This window comes from Pan paniscus, chromosome 1, assembly GCF_029289425.2.
Source record: "Pan paniscus chromosome 1, NHGRI_mPanPan1-v2.0_pri, whole genome shotgun sequence".
Taxonomy (NCBI): Eukaryota; Metazoa; Chordata; class Mammalia; order Primates; family Hominidae; genus Pan; species Pan paniscus.
In genome coordinates, this window is record NC_073249.2 from 109663093 (window position 1) to 109690800 (window position 27708).

At 43.7% G+C, this 27708-nt stretch overlaps 1 protein-coding gene across 1 annotated transcript; it reads left to right on the plus strand.

Moving 5' to 3' along the window:
- CD101 (CD101 molecule) lies at nucleotides 1-27458 on the plus strand (the record flags this gene model as incomplete). Its single annotated transcript, XM_055111095.2, has 9 exons — nucleotides 1-388; nucleotides 1708-2124; nucleotides 3564-3950; nucleotides 7241-7624; nucleotides 8307-8711; nucleotides 11737-12147; nucleotides 15671-16066; nucleotides 23931-24205; nucleotides 26237-27458. Coding segments are annotated over 8 exons (3030 nt in total), but the record flags the coding sequence as incomplete, so codon positions are not given.
- Between the last annotated feature and the right edge of the window lie 250 nt (nucleotides 27459-27708).

Genomic DNA, 27708 nt, shown 5'->3' on the forward strand with positions numbered 1-27708 from the left:
TTACAAGCTAAGCTCAGCATTGGCCAGAGAGAAGTAACAGTTCAGAAAGGACCACTGTTTAGAGCTGAAGGTTACCCAGTCAGCATTGGCTGCAATGTAACTGGCCACCAGGGACCTTCTGAGCAGCATTTCCAGTGGTCTGTTTACCTGCCGACAAACCCGACCCAGGAAGTCCAGATCATTAGCACCAAGGATGCTGCCTTCTCTTACGCAGTATATACGCAGCGGGTGCGAAGCGGAGACATCTACGTGGAGAGGGTCCAGGGCAACTCCGTCTTGTTGCACATCTCAAAACTCCAGATGAAGGATGCTGGCGAGTATGAGTGTCACACACCGAACACTGATGAGAAATACTATGGGAGTTACAGTGCAAAGACTAATCTAATTGGTAAGTTGCTTGTCCACTTCTGCTAGCCAGCCCCTGAGAAGCCAGAGTCTCCACCATGACAATGTCTTGCAATATGACATGGCTTTATATTGTTCCATTTTCTTTGGGAAAAGAGCCCAGGTACCCCTGTGGATATTTTGGAGATATGTCACAAGTGGGTATCTCATGTTCTCTAAAATTATCTGTTTCTTTTTCTCAATTATCTTTGCCATAAAAATTTAGATGGTGTGTGGTTTTCCCAAGGCCTTGTCCACGGCTCTCCATGGGTTGCTAGTAGCAACAGCATTCAACAAAGCTGTGAGAGTTCTCCCTGTGTTGTCTCTGCTTGCAGGCAGAACAATAATTTGACAAGAAAGCTGGTACCATAGGTGATAAGTCATTAAATTAGAAATGATTATTCTCAAACTACCATTCTCTAGCATATTTACACATTGGGAAAGGGTCATAGTCCTTGCAATTGTCACTTTGTCCCTTTGTCTGGAATATCTATCACCCCCTTTTCAGCTTAACAAACTCCTACATATACTTCAGGACCCAGTTTAGATATTACCTCTTCTGTGGAACTCATCTTGACTGCTTGGGCAGAATTCCCACTTTTGTTTCCTTTAGATTGTTCATACCACTACTATCAGCATGTATCCAGTTACATGGTAATTGGCTGTTTGTATGCCTCTTTCCCACCACATCCTCAGCTTCTACTCAGTGGCTAGCACTGAGTAGATGCTCAGTCACATTCATTGATTAAATCTAAGTGTTGCTTTCATATAAGCTTAGGCTGTGTGATTTCATTTTAGGAAAACAAGAATGGTAGGGTAGTAAGATGGTTACCAAAACTTTAGTAAAGATTGCATTTGGGCTCTAAATGATACATTTTAACAGCCATTATTACATTATTAGATTATTACACAGCCTTATAGAGGAGCAGGTTAAGGCCCAGGGAGGTGAAGTGACATGCCCAAGTCCACGTAGTAGGGATGGATTTAGGATCAGAATCTAAGGTTTCTCTGTCCCAGTGCTTTCTCCCTTTAAATACATGCTTTGTGTCTGAGTAGCTAAATTGGTTATAGCCTATGCTAATAAAGCAAAGTGAGGGTCAACACATTGATGAGACATTTACTTCGCCCAGTTCCGTAGACTGTACCTAGATGCCAATGTTCCCATTGGCAATAGAGAAAGCATATGGATAGGAAAGCATATGGCAAGTGGAAAACCAACTCAAAGTCTGTGTGCTTTACATAGGGTAGCTCGGGGCGCCATCTAAGGAGGCCCACTGGACAAGCACTGGGCCAGTCACATTATTATCATTCCTTTGTTTCCAGTTATTCCAGATACCCTCTCTGCCACCATGAGTTCTCAGACTTTCGGTAAGGAGGAAGGTGAGCCATTAGCCCTCACCTGTGAGGCATCCAAAGCCACAGCCCAACATACTCACCTCTCTGTCACCTGGTACCTAACACAGGATGGAGGAGGAAGCCAAGCCACTGAGATTATTTCTCTCTCCAAAGATTTTATATTGGTCCCTGGGCCCTTGTATACAGAGCGGTTTGCAGCCAGTGACGTACAGCTCAACAAACTGGGGCCCACTACATTCAGGCTGTCCATAGAGAGGCTCCAGTCCTCAGATCAGGGTCAGCTGTTCTGTGAGGCAACGGAATGGATTCAGGATCCAGATGAAACTTGGATGTTCATCACCAAAAAGCAGACCGATCAAACCACTCTGAGGATCCAGCCAGCAGGTAATTATCTTCCTACGAAATTCATTAATACACTAGTATTAGGTAGTGGGTATTTATGAGGTATGTTTTAATTTTTGTTCTCATCTTTTGTTGGCTCTAAAAAATTGGCTAGAAAGTTTGATTTAATTTTGTATTTTTGTCATCTGAGAAGCATAACTAAGAGGGAGGACATTCAGTTTTGGCTCTGCTCACGGATTCTTTATGGGATAAGGTCTACTGAGTGGCTAGATCGATTCCACAAGCCAGTCATGGAAGTAGTTTTGTTACCATTTTTGCCAGTCTCTGTTCACACATTATCTACATTATCTAATTTAGTCATAACCACCACCCTATGAGGCAAGTAGTTGAGTCTCCATTTTAAAAATGAGGACTCTGAACTTCAGACATGCTAGATGCGCTGCCTAAGCCCACCCAGCTGGTGAGAGTGGGGCTGGCATTCAAAGGGAGGCCTGTCTCTCTCCAAAGCCCACTCAGCACAGACAGCTGGGCCTCAAAGTAGCTCCAGTTTCCAACATGAAGCCTTGTCTTCGTCAGTGCTGGGGTTTCCTTCCACCTGCCCCCTTTCCCAACTTGGAATGCAGTGACTTTGCTTTTTTATTATTTTTTTAATTTAAAAATTTTTTTAAGGACAGGATCTTGCTATGTTCCCCAGGCTGGCCTTGAACTCCGGGGCTCAAGCAATCCTCCTGCCTTGGCCTCCCAAAGGGCTGGGATTTCAGGCATGAGCCACCGCACCCAGCCTGCTGTTACTTTTCATAATCTTTTGGCATTTTTGTCAAAGCAAGTATAAAGGCCTTGTCTGTGATTCCTGGTCTCTATAGGCTTTTGTCCAACAGGAAGGGGTTGCTAAACCATATACTGTATACCCATTGCTAAAAGCAATGATCCCATAGTGGATCATTAAAGTTTTTTCTTTATTAAAAACAGTATTATTGTGTTCCACTAAAAATTGTCCTGTTGGCCTCAAGTATCCAAGTTACACTCATGAGTCCTATGGAGCGATATCACATGTGCTTTTTAACTTCAGAAAATTCTGCTGGATATTCTTAGCCAAAAAAGAGAGTAAGAAATCACAATTTACAGCAATTTAGTGTAAAATATTTAATATATATATTTAACTCAGTATACAATATTTTATTTTTTAATTTAAAAGGCATACATTACTATATGTGTCATACATTTGTGCATACATCTTGCTTACTAAGAGTGCATTCAGAAAACCATGTGTCCTGTCCTTTCTGGGTGATTTAAGGAAGAGTCATGAGCGTTTTTTACTCTAAGGATTTTTTTTTTTTTGGGTTTACCTACCACTATAGAATTGAACTCCCACATAAAATGTGATCCCTGTGGCATCCTTACAGAGGGTGTCATCTCTCTCTGGTACTGAAAGGACAGAGGCTGTGGGCTGTCTAAATACCTGCCTTGCTTTTGTTTCCCAGTGAAAGATTTTCAAGTCAACATTACAGCTGACAGCTTGTTTGCTGAAGGGAAACCCTTAGAACTGGTTTGCCTGGTTGTAGGCAGTGGCCGTGACCCACAGCTTCAAGGCATTTGGTTCTTCAATGGGACTGAAATTGCTCACATTGATGCTGGTGGAGTCCTGGGCCTGAAGAATGACTACAAAGAGAGAGCAAGTCAAGGAGAGCTCCAGGTTTCAAAGTTAGGCCCCAAGGCTTTCTCTCTCAAGATCTTCTCTCTGGGCCTAGAGGATGAAGGCGCCTACAGATGTGTGGTAGCAGAGGTCATGAAAACACACACAGGTTCCTGGCAGGTGCTTCAGAGAAAGCAGTCACCAGACAGCCACGTGCACCTGAGGAAGCCAGCAGGTATGTAAAGTCAAGGCCAGGCATGCATTGGGCTGCTTTCAGATGCCCCCTTGTCAGTAGAAGACCCCTTCGTGGATACAATGGGGATCTTCATGAAGAGCAGGTTTCAATCAGATCACATGGGAGGTGGAGTGGAGTGGAGTAAAGGAAGGCACCCAAACTAGCTGAAGATCCGAGTCCTATTCCTGAGTCATTAAGTAGGCTGTGACCATGAACACACCACTTTACGTCTCTAAGTTTCAGCTCCTTCATCTGTAAAATGATGGCACACAACTAGATGGTCTTTAAGTTCCTTCTTGCTATCTTAGAGTCTATTTATTTTTTGTTCTAATTTTTATGTATTAGATATTTCTTAAAGCAGAGAACATCTGTGTTAATGAAGCCCTCTGCCTTTGTGTGTGTGTGTGTGTGTGTGTGTGTGTGTGATATGAATAGGTTAAGAGTAAAAAGCTACACTTGGTCCTCCTTCCTGAGGAATGAACACCCGTGTTATCCTACCTTGAGACCCTGCTGGCATTTTTCAGTTGCCTTCTGTTAGTCTCCTACTATGTTGACCTGGTGTGGGAAATAGTACTTAGTCATAATTCTGACTCACAGTAAGAAATGAAGAGGTAATTGATAGTGGGCAGACTCCATCCTCTGCATTTTGCTGTAATGTGGTGAGACACGCCAGTCCAAATGGTTCTGAATGTCTGCATGCACGGAACTGAGGAAGCCGCTCAGCTCACCTTTACTTTATGAAGGTTGGGTGACCTTAAACATGTTTGAATAATCAGTGCCTTTTGTGAAGAAAAACAGACAAATCTACAACTAATATAAGGATTCGCTAGGCTGGGTTTAAATTCAAAGTCCAGAAAGATTAATTGCGCAAAAAAAATTTTTTTTAATGTTTTAAATTTTTAAAAACTGAGCTAAAAATAAAGGTGTCCTTGTTGCACTGGCTTATTGGAGACATCTCCAAAGATAGATAAATTTTCCTTTCATGTTCTCCAATATGCCATTTACTAGGAATGAAGATGCACCGATTTGGCCTTGAGTGGCAGGCCAGGAAGTGTGTTGGTGTTCGTTTTCACACTAAACATTTGGTCTGACTTTCTAGAATTAAGGAAAAACAATATAGGTGAGTTTACATATTTATGCAGAGATAAGTTTCTGCTTTATGCATCTCAGCCTTCTCTGGAACATATCTGCAGGCTTTTGTAAACCTGGTATGTGGGAATTTCACCTGAAGGGGAACTTCAGGGTACACAGCTGATAATCCTATCAATAGGGTCATCTTCTAAAACTAAAAATAGTTCTTTGTATAGGCTGGAGTCTACACTGGGCTTACTATGTAGACACAGAAAAAGTTATTAGCAAATTTATTAAGGATCCTGTTTAGCATTCTGTTTTGAAAGTCAAACGTTACTTGAAGTATTAGCAACATTTTATCATTTATGAATATTTTAATCGCCCATTACCATTGTGAATGTGTAACTTACACACATTTCATAAGTTTATTACTTCTTACCAAAAGGCAGTAATGGCCACAATGAACTAAGGAAACATCATTAAAAAAAAAAAATCATTAGTTTAAACTAATCATCATGGTTATGTTAAAGTGGTGAGATTATGAGTAATAATTTCCCCTCCAATTTTGAAACTTCAGTTATGAGTCTATTTTTAACTTGAAAAAAACTAAATTTGAAAGCAGATTTGCTCTTTTTAAAAACATATTTATGGACATTAACCTTCATTCTCTCTTTGTTACTTATGTATATGTATGCATAAAACAGTCAAAGATTGAACTCCTTCCTCCTCAGGGAAGAACAATTTGCAAATTCATTTAGGTCCTATTTAGATTTCTAATGCCAGTTCTATTTTATTTTCCTCTTTTGCTTTGAATTACCTCTGCTTTTGCCAGAGCCTATCATTAAACACTAATGCTAGCAGCTAACCTTTACTAAGTACTTTCCCTAGCCATCCAGGCTAAGCTCTTTGCATGTGCCATTTGTTCAGTCTTCTCAACAATGCAGCAAGGTGAGCACTATTATTATCTTCATTTTTACAGAAAAGAAAACTGTGGTCAAATATGTTGCCCAGGGCAATTCTGACTCCAGGAGCCGTGGCCTTAAATTAGTGTTGGGCTGCCTAGAATGTACAGTCTCCTGCTGTATCTCTACATTGCTCACAAGGCAACCAGGAAAGACCTTGCAGAATTCATGTTTGTTGAATAAATGCGTTTGTTGAATGATGACTTGAATTTCCCATCTGGGAGCCAGATTTACATTTATGGTTTTACACTGTAGTTTAGACATAAGAAGCCTCTCTGTTTACAACAACGTGTGTTGTTGTACACCTTGTTGTACACGTTGTTGTACAACAACGTGTGTTGTAAACAGACACACATTTATATATATATTTATTTATTTATATATATATATATAATGTATATGTATATATACACGTATTTTCCCGCCAAGTAATTGTTTTTTATGGTAATATTGTGAACAGAGATATAATTAACAATGTTTCTTCCTCATTCAAAACACTTACTAAACCAATCAGATTGATTAGGGAAAGATAAGAAAGAGGAAGATCGTCTTGAACTCTGAAGGTCCGCATTCTAAAAAACTAAAAATTTAAATAAACACAGCTTTATTAGTTTCAGGCTCTTATATCTACCCTAATTAATATACTAAAACATTACCAGATGTTTTGCCAACTAGATATTCTTAAGGAAGAGTTGATTTAACAGACTAATAAGAAATATGTGCAAGTGATAAATTGTTTAAGTAAGCTGGGTGCAGTGGCTCATGCCTGTAATCCCAGCCCTTTGGGAGGCTGAGACAGGAGGATCACTTGAGGCCAGAAGTTCAACACCAGCCTAGGTAACAAAGAGAGACCCTATCTCTACAAAAAATTTAAAAATTAGCCAGCATGTTGGCACGTGCCTGTAGTCCCAGCTACTGAGGCACGAGGCAGGAGAATTGCTTGAGCCAAGGAGTTTGAGGTTGCAGTGAGTTAAGATCACAGTGCTGTGTTCTAGCCTGCACAACAGAGCAAGACCCAGTCTTTAGAAATAAATAAATCGTTTAAGGGTAAATACATCCTCCGATATTCTTTCTGCTATCTTGTTTCCACTATTTAAGGTTTGGCAAATCTTTTGCCTGAGGGTGGTGCAAGAGGAAACAGCCCAATTTGACTTGTCACAAACTAGTCAAGTCCTAATTAATGAAATTTCACTGTATTTTAGAACATTTCTTATTTACCTAAAACAGTTTTATTCTTCTATAATCTGTAACTCACAGCAAGAAGTGTGGTCGTGTCTACCAAGAACAAGCAGCAAGTTGTGTGGGAAGGAGAGACACTCGCCTTTCTCTGTAAGGCTGGTGGAGCTGAAAGTCCCCTGTCTGTGAGCTGGTGGCACATCCCACGGGACCAGACACAGCCCGAGTTTGTGGCTGGCATGGGGCAGGATGGCATTGTGCAGCTGGGTGCCTCCTATGGGGGACCCAGTTACCATGGCAACACAAGGCTGGAGAAAATGGACTGGGCCACCTTCCAGCTGGAGATCACCTTCACTGCCATCACAGACAGTGGCACATATAAGTGCAGAGTATCTGAGAAGTCTCAGAACCAGGCCAGAGATCTGAGCTGGACTCAGAAGATTTCAGTTACTGTAAAGTCTCTGGGTAAGTGTCAAAGGAAGTCCTTTTCTGCACCTGTATATCACTCAATTCATTCTGCAGTGGAATTGGATTGCGTGTTATCCTGAATCCCCCAGTGATGGTATGTGTACCCCAGGACACAGAGCTAGTCTCTGGCTACCCTCTCTGTCAATTAATCTTTAAAGTTTCTTCATTTTTGTAAAGATCATCTTTAGAGTGCAACTTGTAAATTGTTGTTCAAGGTTAAAAACAAAATCCTATGAATCAGCTTATAGACGAGTATAGCTGAGCCTCTTACCTTCTGGCTTTTGACAGCTGTGGCCCTGGGATTGCAGAGCCCACTGGAGCATGTGCAAAAGGGTTCTGATACTGAACCCACGCATGGGGGTAAGGGAAGGAGGCCAGACGACTAGGGTGGGGAGTGCTCCACCCACTCAGCAGCAGCTGTCTAAGTAGCAGATTGGAGAAACACTGCCTATTTGTTGTGGCTGCTGGGAACAGTCTTAGAAAAGGATCAACTTTGCAAAATTGAGGTCACAGTTCAGGACAGACTGTACTGGGAATCAATTTCTACTCTATAAAATATGAAACTCCAAATGTACAAATGCATGGTCCTAGTCAAAGAGGTGGCAACTAGAAAAACTTGAAAGTGCTATATTTTAATCTGGTAAATATATTAGAAATTCTGTTTCATTTTTCTGTCTAGAGTCAAGTTTACAAGTTAGTCTGATGAGCCGTCAGCCGCAAGTGATGTTAACCAACACCTTTGACCTGTCCTGTGTCGTGAGGACCGGTTACTCTGACCTCAAGGTGCCACTCACTGTGACATGGCAGTTCCAGCCAGCTAGCTCTCAGGTCTTCCACCAGCTTATTCGAATCACCCACAATGGCACCATTGAATGGGGGAATTTCCTATCCCAGTTCCAAAAGAAGACGAAAGTGTCGCAGTCTTTATTTCGTTCACAACTCCTAGTCCATGATGCCACTGAGGAAGAGACAGGAGTGTATCAGTGTAAAGTAGAAGTTTATGACAGAAATTCCCTATACAACAACCGCCCCCCGAGGGCTTCTGCCATCTCTCACCCACTGAGGATAGCCGTCACTTTACCAGGTAAGTGTGACTTGAAATTAATCCCTGTTTTAAAAACAAACAAATAGCAATCCTCCCATTTTGGGTAAGTTATAACAATAAAACATAAAATACTTTCTCCTGTATTTGTTCTATCTAAGTAAGCACCACATGATGAATGATACCCAGGTTAACATTGAGTTAGTATGCATGGGTTGGCCATACTGGTTGTTAAAACATTGAAATACCTTCCATGCTGGCTAATTGCTGCTCTCTACCCATTCCCCGTTTTCCCCTAAGTTCCCACCACCCAGCAACTAAAGGGTACCACGTGGCACAGCAGGGGGCCTCTAGGACCTGGCTAGAGGGGAGAAGAAATGTTTTGGATTAGTTACTGTCCAGGCCTTACCAGTTAGTAAACATTTGCAGTGTCTCTGCTAGTGGTAGGGATAAGGTAAATTCCACTGGAATACATCCACCTACTTATTTGTAAGGTGTTAATGTATAAGAGTCAGAGAATTTATTATTACAATCAAATATAATCCATCTCATCAACTGATAATAGAGCATAGGAGTTAAAAGTGAGATACTACCTAGGCAAAGTTCTGCTGTGTCATGTATCTTCTCTCTTATAGTTTGCATTCTCTTAGGAAGAGTGATGGAGAGACGTTGAAGTCATTTAGATCTGACAATCACTGGATAGCAGAACAGCTTTGGATGAGCCACTTAATCTGCTCAAGCCTTAGTTACCTGATCTGTAAATTGTTAATGTGCAATTTAAATATGGTGACATATATAACATGCCGAGTACCTGACACACCAAGATGACGCTCAAACGTGGTCACTGTCATTATTCTCTCTGCTGCTGTGCAACATTTTTGGTAATAGTAATGATCCCCTTGTTCATGAATTCATGCTTAATTAATTTGTCCTCTCTGTGGTATTTGCAATTGCTGCCCCAATCTGTCTTCTTGAAACTTCTTTTTTCCTTGGCACCATGACACAAGATTTTCATTTTCTCCTCCACTGATTTATTCTTTAAAGAAAACAGTTTCTCTGGATTTTATTCTTAGCTTTGTTCTCTTTTCATTCTATACGCTCTCCTGCAGTGGACTCGTCCCTACCCATGGATACAAGCTGTATGCTCACAACTCCCAAATTCATTATCTTGACCAATTTCTCTTCTGATCTCCAGACTCGTATATCCAGCTGTCTCCAAGACATGCCTGCACTCATTATGTCAAAACATAAACCCACCATTATCATCCAAAGCTCTTTCTTCTACATTGCCCCTTATGTCCCCACTCCCCACCAGTGACCCAAGTTGAAAACCTGAGTCGTCACAACTCTTATGTTCACCTTGTATCTAAACTCCCATAGTGTGACATGCAAGGTCCTTTATCATCTGGTACATTTGTGTCTTTCCAGCATCATCTCCTTCAACTTTCCATCGTGAATTTGAGCTTCAGCCACACTGAATTACTGGCAGCTCCTCAGTAGTCCATGTTCCCTCTCACTCTCAAAGTCTTTGATCTAGTTGCATCTTTTGTGTGGCAATCCTTAACCTCTTCTCCATCAGAATAATTCCTATAAACCCTTAAGACTCAGCTCAGAATTATCTCCTCCAGGAAGTCTCCCCTCACTCCTGTATTTGGGCTAGGAGACCCTGCTGTGTGCTCAGATAGGCACTTCTATATACCTCTGTCTTACATGAGGGACATGAGGAACAAAAATTTTACACTGAGGCCAGGCGTGGTGGCTCACACCTGTAATCCCACACTTTGGGAGGCCAAGGCGGGCAGATCACCTGAAGTCAGGAGTTTGAGACCAGCCTGGCCAACATAGTGAAACCCCGTCTCTACTGAAAATGCACAGATTAGCCAGGCATGGTGGCGTGCACCTGTAGTCCCAGCTACTCAGGAGGCTGAGGCACAAGGATCGCTTGAGCACAGGAAGTGGAGGTTGCAGCGAGCCAAGATCATGCCACTGTACTCCAGCCTGGGCGACAGAGCAAGACTCCATCTCAAACAAAACAAAACAACCAAAAATCTCACACTTGAGAAAGGTTTCTCAAGAGTTATTTCAGCTGCACATTCTAAATGTGGAAGACAGTGATCAGGGCAAATATCACTGTGCTGTGGTAGAATGGCTCTTTGTCTACAAATGGCACTTGGCACCATCTCTAAGCCTCTGTCCCTGCACTTGTCTCCCTCTAGAGTGTGAGCCACTGAGGGAAGATATCCACAGGGCCTGGAATTGTCTGGCACATAATATAGTGTGTGCTTCATAAATATTTGTTGAAGGAAGAGTAAAGGGACCTATGGGCAACATCAATAAAAAGCTAAAAAAGTAGAGTGGGTGATGTGAGCAAGACGCTAGAAGAAGATTTGGGAAGAAGATTTGGGAACAAGGATTGTCACTCATCTTTCTGACAAAGTAGAAAAGCTGCTGGGGTCAAAGATTAGTTGGCTCCATATCTATACAATGTTCCCACAGTTAAGTGACTGCAAAGACACACACAGTTTTAATCACTCATGTACAACTTCCTTTTGTTTACCCACGTTTGAAGGCAGATACAACTAGAGTTTGGAAATTGTGAATCCGGAAGCACTCTGCATAGTAAACACACAAACACAGCATTAATAGGGCCACTTTCTCCCAATCTGATACATGAAATATGACAGAAGAGATGCTTGTGCTTAAATACCAAATCAGTATCATGTGGAAGAGAGATACTGGGCTTGTCTGTGTGACACTCCCTCTGCCACGCCACCCCTACCAAGCATAGGTAGCACTAGGAATAGTGGATGGAAGTTATGAAGAGATAAAGTTCAACTTGATATCAGAAAGCATTCTGGAGGGGCAGAGCTGTCCAGAGATGAAATGGGCTTCCTTGTCAGCTAGTGATGCTGTTCAAAAGCTGGATGAGCAGTGAGTGGGGCTACTGTAGAGAGAGTTCACCCATATGATGGCGGGAGGATGCAGTGTCATACTTGACCTCTAATGTCTCTACTACCTTAACTTTCTATTTCATAGCAAAGTAACTGTTTCATTTTTTTAAATTTAGAGAGCAAGCTAAAAGTGAATTCAAAGAGTCAAGTCCAAGAGCTCTCCATCAACTCCAACACTGATATAGAATGTAGCATCTTGTCCCGGTCCAGTGGAAACCTTCAGTTAGCCATTATTTGGTATTTTTCTCCTGTTTCCACTAATGCCTCCTGGCTAAAGATCCTGGAGATGGACCAAACCAATGTTATAAGAACTGGGGATGAGTTTCACACCCCACAGAGAAAACAAAAATTTCATACTGAGAAGGTTTCCCAAGACTTATTTCAGCTGCACATTCTGAATGTGGAAGACAGTGATCGGGGCAAATATCACTGTGCTGTGGAGGAATGGCTCCTGTCTACAAATGGCACTTGGCACAAGCTTGGAGAAAAGAAGTCAGGACTAACAGAATTGAAACTCAAGCCCACAGGTAAACCTTGCGAGTGTATCCTCACAATGTCTGTCTGTCTGACGGCTGTTTTCTCTTGGGCAGCTGTTCTATGGAGTGATTATGTGGAAGTAAAAATATGACCTAAAGTCATAGGAACAGTATCTACCTACACACGACTGCAAGACTGGGTAGTCCACCAAAGGAGGGGAGGTCACTTAAGGCGAACCAATCTGAGGTTCTGGGGAGCTGAGGTAGGAGCAATATCCCTTTGATTGGTTTGCTTCTCAGCCTGGCAGCCTGGTCTGTGCAGCTACCCAGGGTATCGTATCTCCAGATCTCTATAATAACAAGCTGTGTCATTCCAGTGGGGCTCTACTGTAATTTGGCAGAGAAAGAGTAATACGAAGCATATTTCTCCCACTGTGAACAGAAACTGTACAACTCTATGGGGATGTGTGGAGAAATTGCTTCTCAACATTTAGCTGCCTAAACATAAGGCAAATAAGAGTAGTTAACTGTTGGAATGGCTTACTGAGGGAGTCTCCTCTTCCTCAGGAGATCTTTAAAAATGTAATGGAAGTTCCGCACTGGTCTAAGAGTGCCACTGTCTAAATGTGGGCAGGGTTGATTAGGTCTCTCAGCATAGGTTAGGTCACCTCCAGTGTTGATTAAAATTAAATGAACGTCACAACCAAGGTTTGGGAACTGGCCAAGATCCAATAGCACAATGCAGAGAAGTTGATCTAATTTGGTGCTTGAAATACTATTTTCAAGGTAACGTTAAAAAAAATTAGATGATAATTGAGCATTACTATGTATTAGGCAATGGAATACAAAGATAAAGAAGGCACAGCCCTGGCCCTTAAGGAGCTCCTAGTCTGGTGGGACAACAAGGGCAAAACAGCAGCTTGGTTTGGGGTCTCTTCCTGCCCTCTGGCTTCCCTTCTGTATGTTCTTCAAGCCCCTTCTTCTCCCTGCTAAATGTGTGTGTTCCTCAGGGATAGATCCTGGGCCTGTTTTGCTTCTTATTCTCTGCTTTCCTCAGAATTTCTTAAACACTGCCCTGGTTTCAGCTACCACCTTCTAGATGATAACTCTGAGATTTTGTGCTTAGCCCTGATCTCCTGAGCTCCAAGCCTTCATACCAAACTGCCTGCTGTACATTTCTACTTGGATGCCCCCATACTCAGCATGCCCTAAATTGCACTTAGCATCTCTGCCATCTCACCATGCTCATTTGTACTTCTGTATTTCCCATCTGTGTGATTGGCATTCTGTCTCCCAGTCATCCACGCCAAACTCTTGACCACATGTGCATGGCCCTCTTCAGGAGGCAGCCACCGCTTAGCTCAAGTGCTTCCCATGTAGAAATGTGGGCTCCGTGTTGTCAGATATTTTTGCATATCTAGAGATGCCTAAAATCTTTTTTGGTGACATCTCCCAGTTTGAGAATGTCCACAACTAATTCACTTCTTCTTTTTTTTTTTTTTTTTTTAGACGGAGTCTTGCTCTGTTGCTCAGGCTGGAGTCAGTGGTATGATCTTAGCTCACTGCAACCTCCTCCTCCTGGGTTCAAGCAATTCTCCTGCCTCAGCCTCCAGAGTAGCTGGGACTACAGGCGTGCGCCACCATGCCTGGCTAATTTTTGTAATTTTAGTAGAGACAGGGTTTCACTATGTTGGCCAGGCTGGTCTCGAACTCCTGACCTCAGGTGATCCACCTGCCTTGGCCTCCCAAAGTGCTGGGATTACAGGCGTGAGCCACTGCGCCCAGCCCAGTTCTCTTAAAATACTGCAAGTGTCAAGCAGAACATACCTGTGGGCTTGGTGTGGCTGTGGACTTCCGGTTGTGCACGTCATTTAGGGAACAAGTTAACCAAGAGGCCCCAGAAAGATGCTGAGAATGACTGGTCAGAGTTGTAAGGGGGATATTTTCTCTGAGGTTGGAAGAAAAGAAGTCAATTTCAAGGAGAAATTGGACTCCAGTAACAAAAACCACATAGAGGACAGAAAAGGACTAGAGAGTCCCTTGAACTGGGAAATTGGGCCCTGGCCAAGTAAAGTGATGGGATTGGAAGCCAGATCACAATAAAGTAGGAAGTAATTTGAGGCAAGGAAATAGCAACAGTATTCCATGTGCTAATATTCCACGTGCTACTCCATGAAGGAAAGGGGAGAGTAAAAATGGTAACTAAGAAAGAGTCCAAGGTCAGACAGAATTATTCTCTTAAAGACAGATTAATAAATGTGTTTGAGTCAGGCACAGTGGCTCATGCCTATAATCCCAGCACTTTGGGAGGCCAAGGCAGGCGGATCACCTGAGGTCAGGAGTTCGAGACCAGCCTGGCCAACATGGTGAAACCCTGTCTCTACTAAAAATACAAAAATTAGCCAGGCATGGTGGCCCATGCCTGTAATCCCAACTGCTCGGGAGGCTGAGGCAGGATAATCGCTTGAACCCAGGAGGCAGAGGTTGCGGTGAGCCGAGATCGTGCCACTGCACTCTAGCCTGGGCGACAGAGCGAGACTCTGTCTCAAAAAATAAATAAATAAAATAAAAATAAATAAATAAATAAATGAAAGTGTTTGTAGTGGAATTGAAAATGTAATGCACACTATAATTTCTTTATTTTGTTTGTAACTACTTTGGCTGTCATTCTAAATCCGCACCTGCTGGTTAGCGAGGGGAAAAAAAGTAAATGTCAAAATCTCTTTAAAACTCAGTCTAATCCAATCATCTAAATAGCTCCCATGGATGGCTTTCTAACACTTGCATCAAAATGTTCAGTCTCTTGGATGGCGTCCTCTCTCTCTGTGTTTACACCCAAGATAATATCTGGGTGTATGGGAGGAGAGTAATTTGCTAAGAATGAGGGGTACTGGTGGAATACATGGCTTGAGGGAGCTGCTAAAAGTTGTGAACGACCACTTTGGGAAGTAGAGGAGGAGTGAATCAAGGATAAGTAAAAGCAGCAGGCAGAGGGCCCTGCAGAAGCTGTGTAGTTTTCAATGGCAGGATCCAGCAGGCAAGCAGTTGGGCTAAAGAAGGAAAGGGGCTGGTTTGATTCCTAGCAGAGAATGTCCTGGCAAATGTGAGAGAAAAACAGGGATCAAGGACAAGAATTAAAATGAATGTGGCTGGACGTGGTGGCTCATGCCTGTAATCCCAACGCTTTGGGAGGCTGAGGTGGGCAGATCACTTGAAGCCAGGAGCTCAAGAGCAATCTGGCCAACATGGTGAAACCCCGTCTCTACTAAAAATACAAAAATCAGCTGGGCATGGTGGCACACGCCTGTAATCCCAGCCACTTGGGAGGCTGAGGCAGGAGAATTGCTTGAACCCAGGAGGCAGTGGTTGCAGTGAGCTGAGATCATGCCACTGCACTCTGGCCTGGGTGACAGAGCAAGACTCTGTCTCAAAAAATAAAAATAATAAAAAAAATAAAATGAATGCACTGATGTCTAAAGAATATACGATCTTCCCAGTGAGAACTAGATTTTTCAGAGGTGGTATCCAATCTGAAAGTCTGCATTCTCTAATTTACTGCCATTTTATTTTCTAGGAAGTAAGGTACGTGTCTCCAAAGTGTACTGGACCGAAAATGTGACTGAGCACAGAGAAGTGGCCATCCGCTGCAGCCTGGAGAGTGTAGGCAGCTCAGCCACTCTGTACTCTGTGATGTGGTACTGGAACAGAGAAAACTCTGGAAGTAAATTGCTGGTGCACTTGCAACATGATGGCTTGCTGGAGTATGGGGAAGAGGGGCTCAGGAGGCACCTGCACTGTTACCGTTCATCCTCTACAGACTTTGTCCTGAAGCTTCATCAGGTGGAGATGGAGGATGCAGGAATGTACTGGTGTAGGGTGGCAGAGTGGCAGCTCCATGGACACCCAAGCAAGTGGATTAATCAAGCATCCGATGAGTCACAGCGGATGGCGCTCACGGTGCTGCCTTCAGGTAACCAGGGGTTTATCTACCGCGAGCTCATGGTCAGGAGAATACATGGCTCTCCTCTTATGCTCTCCCTCTCACCTATCTTTTGCTCCTTCTCCTGAAGACAATTTTCAGACTGAAGACAATTTTCAGGTTCCCTAAAGAAGATGACTTTGCTGTCTCTCTCAACAGTAACTCATTTGAACAAACAAGGTCCACATGAGATTTTGGCATAGACACTTAAATATCGGGAGCATCTGACAGGTCCATGTCTTTCTGCTGGGGTTCAGGGAGAAGGTGGGAGGTGAGCAATAAGCTAAGCTTACTGAGGGAAAGGGCCATTGGAGAAGTAGGGGTGTGGTCTTGGTGCCAGACACCAGGAAGCATAAAGGGAAAATCATCAATAAAGGTAACAATCCTAAGAGACCAGCTAGCTTTAGTGACACTCCTTGGGAGGGACAGAATGCTGTTGAGAACATATGGGAACATCTAAGAAGTAGGGATAGGTGCATCCCAGCGCAGCAAGGCTTCCAGAGGGGAAGTCGAAGCTATCCGATTTGTTCCTTGAGGTGGTCCATCATTGTTTTTCCCTGTTCATTCCTCAGCAGAAGTTTTCTCCTGAGTGCCAGGCCAAAATGTTTTTTCTATCAGCCTTTTTCTTCTTTCCAACAATTACAGGAAGTCCCATACTCATGAGCACATTCCGTACATGTTTTCCCAGTGAAATTAATAGGCTCTGTAGAATCGGCAGTTTTTGCAGTAGAATAAATAGATAAGAACTGTAAAAAGTATACAGTCTGTGATGAAAAGCGTATCTTCTCTGAGGCAGATGGGATCCTTCATAGCATACATATTGTTAATCTTTGTGAGATCCTTGTAAAACAGGTATATGGTTTTTAAAAGATAAACCTGGAAAGAAAACATTAAAAAATTGAGTGGCCTTCGTATTCTTCAGAAAACCTTTGTCATGACAAACTGAGGGTTTTGAGGGTAATTAATGTTGAGGATTTCCAAGGAAATCCCTGTAATGTACCATCTGGGCTCCTCCACCTGGCTGTTCCTTCCTGGTAGTCAGGGAGGCAGTGTGGGGTGATAAAAATTCCCAGGGGCTGGAATCAGACCAGCCTAGGCTCAAATCACAGCTCTACTACCAATACCAGCTATGAAATCATACTCTGGTTACTTGCTGTGAGCCTCAGCTTTCTATAAAATGAAGATCACAATATAAATATGTATAAAGTATCCAGTACAGTGCCTGGCACATTGTCAGTGCTCAGCAAATGTAATCTCCTTTTCCCCTTATGCCTCCAAACCCGCTGCACATACATATACACACAGGTACACACATACCTACATGTGTACATCTATGTGACAAAATAATGACACTTGTTTAATAAATAACTATATCAGGTTCTGAGGCCACAAAAGTGTACATGACAGAGTCTGTTCCCACCGAGCTTGGAATCCAGTGGGAGAAATCAAGTTCAACATAACAGGTGTCATCAAAGAAGTATTTCCAGTAGACTAGAGGAACAACAGAGGCAGGGCTGGGGTGAAGGGCTAGGTAGGGAGATGATCTGGGAAGGTTCCCCAGAGTCTGGGGCTCATGAAAAGGAAGAAACATATTTTAGGAACATGAAAGAGTATGCAAGATGATAATAAGATGTAAAATTTCATGTTATATTCGGGGAACTCCTGGTCACTGAGAATGGCAGGAACTGCAGTCTCTATGGTACAGTGGCAAGAGATGAGACCAGTGAGGAGGGAAAGGAACAGATGATAGATCCCAAATGTGTCTAGAGTATGAAGCTAAGAAGGAAGAACTTTATCATGACAGTGATTGAGTGTCATTGAAAAAGTTTAAGCAGGGGAGTGACATGATCAGATTTTCCTTTTAGAAAGTTCCCACATTAAAATGAATTGGAGGTCGGGCACAGTGGCTCATGCCTGTAATCCCAGCACTTTGGGAGGCCAAGGCGGGCAGATCACCTGACATTGGGAGTTTGAGACCAGCCTGACCAACATGGAGAAACCCTGTCTGTACTAAAAATCCAAAAAATTAGCCGGGCATGGTGGCCCATGCCTGTAATCCCAGCTACTCGGGAGGCTGAGGCAGGAGAATCGCTTGAACCCAGGAGGGGAAGGTTGCGGTGAGCCGAGATCATGCCATTGCACTCCAGCCTTGGGCAACAAGAGCAAAACTCTGTCTCAAAATAAATAAATAAATAAATAAAATAAAATAAATGAATTGGAGGGGAGGTCCACAGTACAGTGCAAGTAGTATATGAAATTACGGAAACCCAACTGGGGAAAGATGAAGGCCTGAGCTAAGGCAGTACCCATGACGACTAAGAAAAGAACAGGCATTAGGTATTAGGAGGTGTAATCTTCAGGATTTAGAGGCTGATTCATTGTATATAGAGGGCAAAGGAGCAGAAGGAGAGAATTAAGGATTAACATTTGGATTCTAGCTTAGATGGATAGTGGGGTCATTTACCAAGCAAGGTAATATATTAGAGGGGTTTGGAGGGGAAGATTAGTTCAGTTTTGAATAAGTTGGGCTGGAACTGAGTTCAGAGTAACTGTGAGTTATTGATAAAGATCTGTCCAATAGACATCAAGCCTGCCAAATGGGATCTGCACCAGAGTTGTAGATTAGAAGTCATCCATAGGTAGCCAATAATGATGCCCAAGGGTGGAGCTCTGGCATAAATTGCCATTTCTGAGGGAGTGGAGAGCCTGTGAAGGAGACTGATAGGAGTGATGGAGAGCTGGGAAGGGAATCAGGATTTGGTGGTACCACAGACACTAAAGGCAGAGAGGGCATCAAGAGGGTGAGGAGAGTCGACAGACTCAGCTCTTGCAAAGAGGTTGATTAAGGTAACAGTGGGAAAGTATCCATTGGATTTGACATTATGAGACAATTACAGAAAAGTTATCAGGGAAGTCAGACTGCAGCAAGTTGAGGGGAGAGTGGGCACAGCAATGCAGATTGCTCTTTCAAGAGCTTTGATGTCAAGGGGAAGAGAGAAGACAATAAAATGGCAAAAGTTGTCAAAAAAAAGTGAAAGTATTTTAGTTTTGCTTTTTTGCTGTTTTGGTTTGAAGATGATACAGATTTGAGCACATTTATGTTTTAGAGGGGAGAAAGCCAGCAGAAAGAAAAGAAAGAAAGAGAGAGAGAGAGAAAGGAAGGAAGGAAGGTAGGTTAATAGAAGAGTAGATACAACTGACAGTCCAACATCAGAAAGAAAGAAAGAAAGATAGAAAGAAGGAAAGAAAGAGTAGATACGACTGACAGTCCAACATCTGAAAGAAAGAAAGAAGAAAAAAAGAAAGAAAGAAGAAAAAAGAAAGAAAGAAGGAATGAAGGAAGGAAGAAAAAGATTAATAGAAGAGTAGATACGACTGTCAGTCCAACATCTCACCATGCATGCACCATCTCCTTCCTGGAATGCTCCTCCATGCCATCTTTCCCTGGTCAACACTCTCATCCTTCATCCAGCAACTTAACTGCCACCTCCTCAGAGACTTCCCTTATTCTTTTAGCCCCCACACCTGCAGTTACCTGTTTAACATCTGTCACACTGCTAGACTATACTATAGGCAAAGATAATGAGTGTCTCATTAGTAGCACTAGCACAGTGCCTGGCACATAGGGGATGCTTAAATGTTTACTGAATCACTGTGTAATTGCACTCCTGTTGAGTACCAGGTCTATGTGTTATCAAGATCCAGTTCAAATATAATATGCTACCTATGGTCACTTAACAGATGGTTTTCCATGCTCTCTATCTGGCTATCCCAGCTTGGGCTGGTTTTAGAACCACACAATAGGACTGTAGAGCATGTGGCTCAAGTGAAGGCAGGAAAGTTAAGAGACATTTTCTCGGAGAATGGACCTTGCCTTTTCTTCTCTATCTTATTTCCTTATCAGTGACTAAGCTATGGCAGAGACAACAGCTTCCTCAGTCTTTTTACCTTACCCTTAGACCCTAGACATTAAATGTCTTATTCTAGAGAATTGTCTGTGATTAATTGATAGGCCAGGCTATAAGGCTTCCTGGGAACTGGATTATCTGTAGTAGTGTGGTACTTGTTACTATTTCCCAGCTTTTATTTGGGTAAAGGTCTATTTAGAAATTAGATCCTTGGGCCAGATGTGATGGCTCCCATCTGTAATCCCAGCACTTTGGGAGGCTGAGGTGGGAGAATTACTTGAGCCCAGGAGTTTGAGACCCCTGTCTCTACAAAAAATTTAAAAATTAGACACATGGTTGATGCACGCCTGTAGTACTTGCTACTCAAAAGGCTGAGATGGGAGGATTGCTTGAGTTTGGAGGTCAAGGCTGCAGTAAGCCATGATCATGCCACTTTGCTCCAGTCTGGATGACAGAGCAAGACACTGTCAAAAAAACAAACAAACACACAAACAGAGAGAGAGAGATAGAGAGAGAGAGAAAGAGACAGAGAAAGAAAGAGAAAAAGAAAGAAAGAAAGAAAGAAAGAAAAAGAGAGAAAGAGAAAGAGAGAAAGGGAAAGGGGAGAAGGGAAGGTAAGGAAGTGGATTCTTGAAGGAGCTGTGTGTCTCTACCACACTGAAGTATTTGGAGATGCCAAGCTACTTACCTATGCTTCCCAGTGCCTCCAGCAAGGCCTAGCACATGGCATTCAACAAATGCTTAATGAAAGAATGAGCAGGCACATCTTCAGTTGGGTTGAAACAGGATGCTGTCAGTGATTCACTTATTCTGGGATGCACTTGTTATCAGGTTACCTTACCCTACTTTTATTTCTTGGCAAGAGCCAACTCCCACATGGCTGCATGTTTGGGGTTGGGTAGTGGGGAAGAGTTGGCAGCCCCCTCTTTATCTCACACCTCTTTTCTTCTGAAGTCAGTGTCTCTGAGGAAATATCAAAAAGGAGTGCTCCTTTTGCTGTGCTTGGCTGTGGGTGGAAGCACGTTCTAAACTAAGCCTCATGATGAAGTGCTCTCATTACATTTTTGGCTTTGTTTTGAAGACCTTGTACTTTGAGCATTGGGCACTTACTTAGATTGATTCAAAATGCCAAACCTTAATGGTTTGAATGCCACTAATTCTAATCCAGATATGGGTGAGAGGCAGAAGGTGGGAAATGGTGACTGTGGGATCCAGAGCAAACACTGGCCTCCCAGGAGAGGTGATTTAACAGCACAGGCACTAACAGTTGCTAGCTGTTGGCCACTTCAGCATGGTAAGGGGCACACCTTGCCATCCTTTGATGGCAGATTGCACTAAGCTGGGCAGCCTCTTCCCCACCAAGATAGCCAAGCCCTCTGGCTGTTCCTTCATGCTGAAAAGCAGAGTAGCAGATTTATTTCCACCTCCTGTGTAGTGGCCCCATCTCGCCATCATTACCCCACCATTCTAGCAACTGTAATACCTGGTGCTGTGGACTCTCACCTCACAATTCTCTGCCTCCCATGAGTAGAAAAGGAAGCCAGGGCCTCCTAAGTAATCATTTCAGTCTTTGCTGAATGTCACCCAGGTCTGAGGACAGGGGGACTAGAGATCTAAGGGAGAGAGAGCCTGTGGAGGAAGATGGCCAAGCCTGGGGTCCCTGTGAGAGAGATCTGTAGGCTCCAGCCCTGTTCTCTGTCTGTTCTCTTGGGAGAAGGTTTCCTGTGATTTTCTTAGCTTTCTCAGTAGCATTCTAGCTAATATTTATTGCTTGCTGACTCCACAAATGCTTTAGGCACTTCGTTAGATGCTTTATTATACATTATCTCATCACAACTCTAGAAATTGTTATCCCTATTTGGCTGATGAGGAAACTAATGATTAAGAGAGGATAAGTAACTTATCCAATGTCAATAACAGCACATTGAAGATTGAGGATTTGAACTCAGCTCTCTTTGAAACACAGTAGGTGCTCATTCACTACTCTGCACAAATGCTCACAGCCAGTCCTTATAATACCTGGACTCCATGGCTCCATTCACTTGCATCATTGCAGTCTATGCTTCCTTCTAGCCACGGGCCTTCAAATGTACTCAGATAAGACCGGGGGAGAATAACTGTAGTCAAGCAGGGTCATTGGAAGAGGGGTCAGATAGGATGTGGAGCAGAGGGATGATAAAGAATTCAAAACCTAACTTTATCATTGCTCACCATTTCAAAAAACAAAACTAAATTTAGGATGAAGGATACAAATGAGATCAGAGAAAATCCAGGCCATGAACCTCTGCTGCTCTTTGCCAGCCCCATTCAGAGCTGCCAGCCTAATGTTCAGTGATGATCTGTACTTTGTATAGCATGATGGCAGCCATCCCTGGGTTCCCATGTGTGGAATGTACTCATGCAATTGATTCATTCATCAGGCTCCATTGAGACCCTGTGAACAAAGAGTTGAGGAAGATAAAAAGACACACAAGACACAGGCCCTACCCTCAAGGAGCTCACAGTGCAGGAGGTGAGCGAATGTCTAGATTCTTTCTTGACAATCATCAAAGAGATGTTCTTTAACATGTAGGATTCATTGGCAATGCCAAAAATGGAATTCTTGCAGCAGGAGGTTGGTCAAAATGACCTCTAAACCTCTTTCATCTCTAAGCATCCATAATCCCATGAATCCTGTAGCTTAACCTTTGAAGAAGAAATTGCTTATGTCATTACAATTTTCCAGTAAAAGCACAGCTACTGTTAGCATTGAATATTTCAGAACAGCCCTGATTTCAGATATCATGTCATAAATAAATGTAATTGGAAGACTACATTTAGTAATTGGTCTCTTTAAGCATGTGTCTTTCTGCTTCAATAGACTGTTTCCTGAAACCTGTGGTGTTTGCAGTCTTCTGGGCCTTTGCTTTCCTGGCTGTGTGGCCAGGAGCCACTTTGGGGCTGCTTGTGCGTGCTCTGCGTGTGTGTCTGCTGATAGTGCTTCCCGGCGGACTGCAGCTGCGGGATGATCATATGCTTCAGCATGCCTTTATATAGTATCTTTTGCCCATGTGGTTGCAGTCAATCCAATTTAATTCAGATCAGCAAAAGTTACTGAGCACATGTGCTAGGCACTGTAGGGGATATAGAAACAAATGGCACTATCAGACATACTCAAGTAACTATAGTGAACAAAGGAGATGAGTAAAAGGGAATTAAAGAGGCCTAAACAAAGGGCTGAGCAAGAACGGGATGGAAGAGAAGAACTGTGCCTGCAGCAAGGTAGGAAGAGCTGAGAGAGTAGGAAGTGTGACGGAGCTAGGCCAGAGGGACCTAGAGGCTCAGATGCATGGAGCATGTCAGATGGTGGCCACAGCCAGAGCAACACAGGAAAGGAGTGGGAGGGAGGGGGCCGGGGAAGGAGGAGACCCACAGGGAGGGCCAGGCTTGGGTCAGCGGGGGTAGGGGCTTCTCATTGTGGGTGTGATTGTTTTATAAGGACAGTGCAGAGTGCAGGGCAGAGTGTGTATGTGTGTGTGAGAAAGAGTGTGTGCCTGTGTGTTGGAGGAGCAGCAGTGGGAATAACTCAGTTAAAAATTCAGGACTGGCAACACTTGAGAACGAGGGTTGAATTATAGATATCTTTTCTGAAGAAAGAAGATTAAAGGAGAGGTTTTCTTTTTTGTTTTGTTTTTCATTTTGGCTGTTAGTTTTAAGTAGGTCATCGGAACCTCCAGTGGTTGGAAATCGCAGGGCAAGGGGCTGTTGCATTAGAAGAGCCTGTTCCAGGAGCTCTCTTCCCCCAGTGCTCTGTCCTGTGCTCCTCATGATTTCAGGGGCCCACTGCTATTTGGCCCCATTATTTTTACATATACTTGCCTATAACAATAAATCCCAGGAGTGTTTGTAATTGACTAGTACAAATAAGTTGGAGATGAATTACTCTCTTGTTTCTCCCTTCGTTGCAGAGCCCACACTTCCTTCCAGGATCTGCTCCTCGGCCCCTTTACTCTATTTCCTGTTCATCTGCCCCTTCGTCCTGCTCCTGCTTCTGCTCATCTCCCTCCTCTGCTTATACTGGAAGGCCAGGAAGTTGTCAACACTGCGTTCCAACACACGGAAAGAAAAGGCTCTCTGGGTGGACTTGAAAGAGGCTGGATGTGTGACCGCAAATAGGAGGGAAGACGAGGAGGAAGATGAAGGCAACTGAATCCCAAGAGGCACCTGCAGCCAGGAAGGAAAGGTGGGGGCTTTTTAATTGGGCTAACCAGGGTGTGAATGAATCCTGGTTCTGTCCTCAACTATGTCTGCGGCCTTGGGCAAGTTACCTAGGAATCAGAGGGAGCATTCACTGAGTGCTTATTGGTTCTATGCACTGTTAGGTGTTCCTTTGTGTCTTAACCTCATCCACCTCTTGCATCCCCCCTTGGAACAAGATAGCATCATTACCCTACATCTCTTGAAGGTTCAGGTCCCTGGGCTGCAAGGAGATAAGAGGCTCCCTCACACAGCCTCTGGAGGGCTAAATGAGATCCTACAGCAATGCCCTGGTGGGGCTTCTCTCTCCCTCTTATGTCACTTGTCACACCTGCTCTAGGTAATCATTTTCCTCCAGATGAGAGGTGTAGGAAAGGGCCTGATGCCAGCAAGGAAAAAGGAATTGGGAACATGCTCTTTGTTTACCTAAAATCTGTCCCCGCAACAAGAATGTAACTTCCTTCAAGGCAGAAATTCAATTTTCTTCTCCCAGCCCACCTACAAAGGCCCACTCAAGAGCAAGTTCTGTGTAATAGGTGCTTAACTAATACAGGTTCTTTGACAAAATGATAAAACATTTGTAACCTGAGTTTGGGGCTTTTTGTTTATTGTTTGATAAGACTTTTTATTAAGTAATTGCTGAGCAAAACCTTTTTAAAAACTCATGTAACAGTACTCCAGTCAGCCCCCCAAGGCCTCGTACCCCTGCTTCCCCCTACACCTCCATATCCGCACCAAAAGGTCCATCTGGCTCCTGGTGCTCAGCCAGTGCCTTATTTTCTTTGACCTGACAGCACTGGGTGGTAGGGAAGGTATTGTCTGGAGGAGCAGGGTTGACAGTGCCGCCGTTCCCTCATACGCCTGCAGGGCTGGGGTTTGGGGCAGCAGTAGGTCAAGTCTGGTTCCTCAAGGTCTCCTATTCTCAGTAGCAAAAAGCAGCCGGTGGGGGTGGGGTGTAATGGCTTAAAGCTTTCAACAGCTGTCCCCACTGGGCCTACAGTCCCCTCATCTTTGTTTCAAAAGCCGCTCAGGCCCTGTTGTAGCCAGAATTGGAAATCAATCAGTGCCACCTAACAGACTTGAGAAAACACATCTATTTATTATCTATGTGACCAACCGAGTTGCTTTAACACTCGTTAATTTGCATTTCCAAGGAGAGCAGTTTAGTTTTAATTATTTGATCAGGCACACACGTCCTCTCCAAACATAATTAGTTCCTTCCTAAGGGGATTATTGGTGGCTATGAGCACTCCTACTATGGACCTACCAGTTCCTTAAACTCATGTCCCTTCATAGCCTGATTTAAAATACTCCAAATCTTTCCTTAAACATGTCAGCACATTTGTTTCTTGTCATCCAGGTAAGGGAGCATATTTTTACAAACAACAAAGCTGAAATGAAGACTTTTTTTTTTTTTTGAGATGAAGTCTCGCTCTGTCGCCCAGGCTGGAGTGCAGTGGTGTGACCTGGGCTCACTGCAAGCTCCGCCTCCCGGGTTCACGCCATTCTCCTGCCTCAGCCTCCCGAGTAGCTGGGACTACAGGCACCCGCCACCACGCCTGGCTAATTTTTTTTTGTATTTTTAGTAGAGACGGGGTTTCACCGTGTTAGCCAGGATGGTCTCGATCTCCTGACCTCATGATCCGCCCGCCTCGGCCTCCCAAAGTGCTGGGATTACAGGCATGAGCCACCACGCCCGGCAGAAGACTCTTAGAAAGTGTGATGACCCCCTGCCCCTATTTTTTAGAAACCTGTATTTTAATTCAAAGGGAAAGAGAGCAGAAGTGAGCCTGGTCAGAGAATCTTGGATGGACTCTGCTGCAGCCCTCTGTGGGAGCACTCTTCACCCCATCCCTCCTCTCTCCTCACATGGACACCTCCTTCAGCTTCTAGCTCAAACACCTCTTCCCCTTTTGAATTCAGCACAGAGATAGCACAGAGGAGAAGTAAGCAGACAGGGAGGGTCTCCTGGGAAAGTAGACATTTAACCAACTTGAGCAATCAGCTTGTTTTACAGCTTCCTGCCTTGCTGCCTGTTTCTTCCCAAGCCCCGTGTGGAATGTGGTGACCTAGTCAGCTGGAACCAGCTTCTGACAGACCCCGGCAACTTCTAGATGAACCCGAGTGAACTTTCCTCATTACCATCCTGAAGTCACTACCCCAGGGGGAGCTATAGCTTCATGACCGTAACATGTGACCTGTGTGCTGGCAGGACGACTCACTGCGGCTGCGCCACTGGGACCCCTCCCCTACATGCACCAATGCACTCTCTCCCCTCTCCATCACCCCATAAAACCCTCCTGTCACTTTCCTTCAGAGACACCGCTTTGGAGAGTATTCCCAGCGCTCTCCTTGCTTGTGACAAGTAAAAAAAAAAAACACTCCTTTTCATCAAAACTCATGTTCTTGTGGAGAGTTATTTGTTACTCGCCAGGCAAACAAACCCTGGTTTTTTTCAGGGAACAGAGACCCTCAAATATGAAACTGTTCTGGCCAGAGCACAGCATGGGAAGTGTGAGTTCCCAGTGGGTACCTGCTGCATGTCAGGCCCTGTGCTAGGAGCAAGGGGTCCTGTGGTGACTCAGACACAGCCCCATGCCCCTGGGATGCTCACCTTGTTTGTCCTGGATGCTCTGCTTTCATTAATGGGACTTAGAGCACCTTTGATAGTCTAAGCAGCTACATGGCACTCTTTGTCCCATAGGCAACTAAAATCCTCCAAAACTAAAACACCCCCACAGTATTTTCTTCTTTTTAAATTTACAGAATAAAATTTGCCCCGATCCAGTTCAGCAGACATTTTATGTGAAACCTCTTCTCCAATTACATACTGTTTACCTTTGGTTTTTGAAACTTAGTGGAGAGCTTTACTTTTACTCATTGATTTCAGCTTTTCCATTTCATGCCACCACCTGGTTTTACTTTTGGCTTTTTGTGTTATAAATCTTCCTTGGCAAAAGGACAAGCCTCTGTCTCAGGAGTTGACCAACCAGGGCCTATGGGCCAAATGCAGCCCACCATCTGTTTGTTTTTTAAAATACAATATTTTGGAATATGGTCACTCCCATTCGCTTACATACTGTCTGTGGCTGCTTTCACGATAAAAATGGCAAAGTTGTGTAGTTGCCACAGAGACCATAGGACCTACATTGCCTAAAATGTTTATTATTCCGGTCCTTTACAGAAAACATTTGCCAGCCCCGCTGTCCTTTAATGTTCTGTCTCTCTTAGCCATGTATTATGTCCCTGGGAAACTGATTTGACCTCTTATATCTGAATCTCTTCCATATCTGATTAATCTAATAAATAATCTTAGGTTTTCAGGATTGGCATCTAGTCCCAGCCATTCTGAAGTTTGACTCCGCTGTACCAGCCTCATATTATAGATGGGAAGTTTATCACCCTGCAACGTTTCACACCATCATACTGAGTACCTACTCTGTGCAAGATAAGCTGACACAGGGATGATTAAGGCATGGTTGCTCTGCT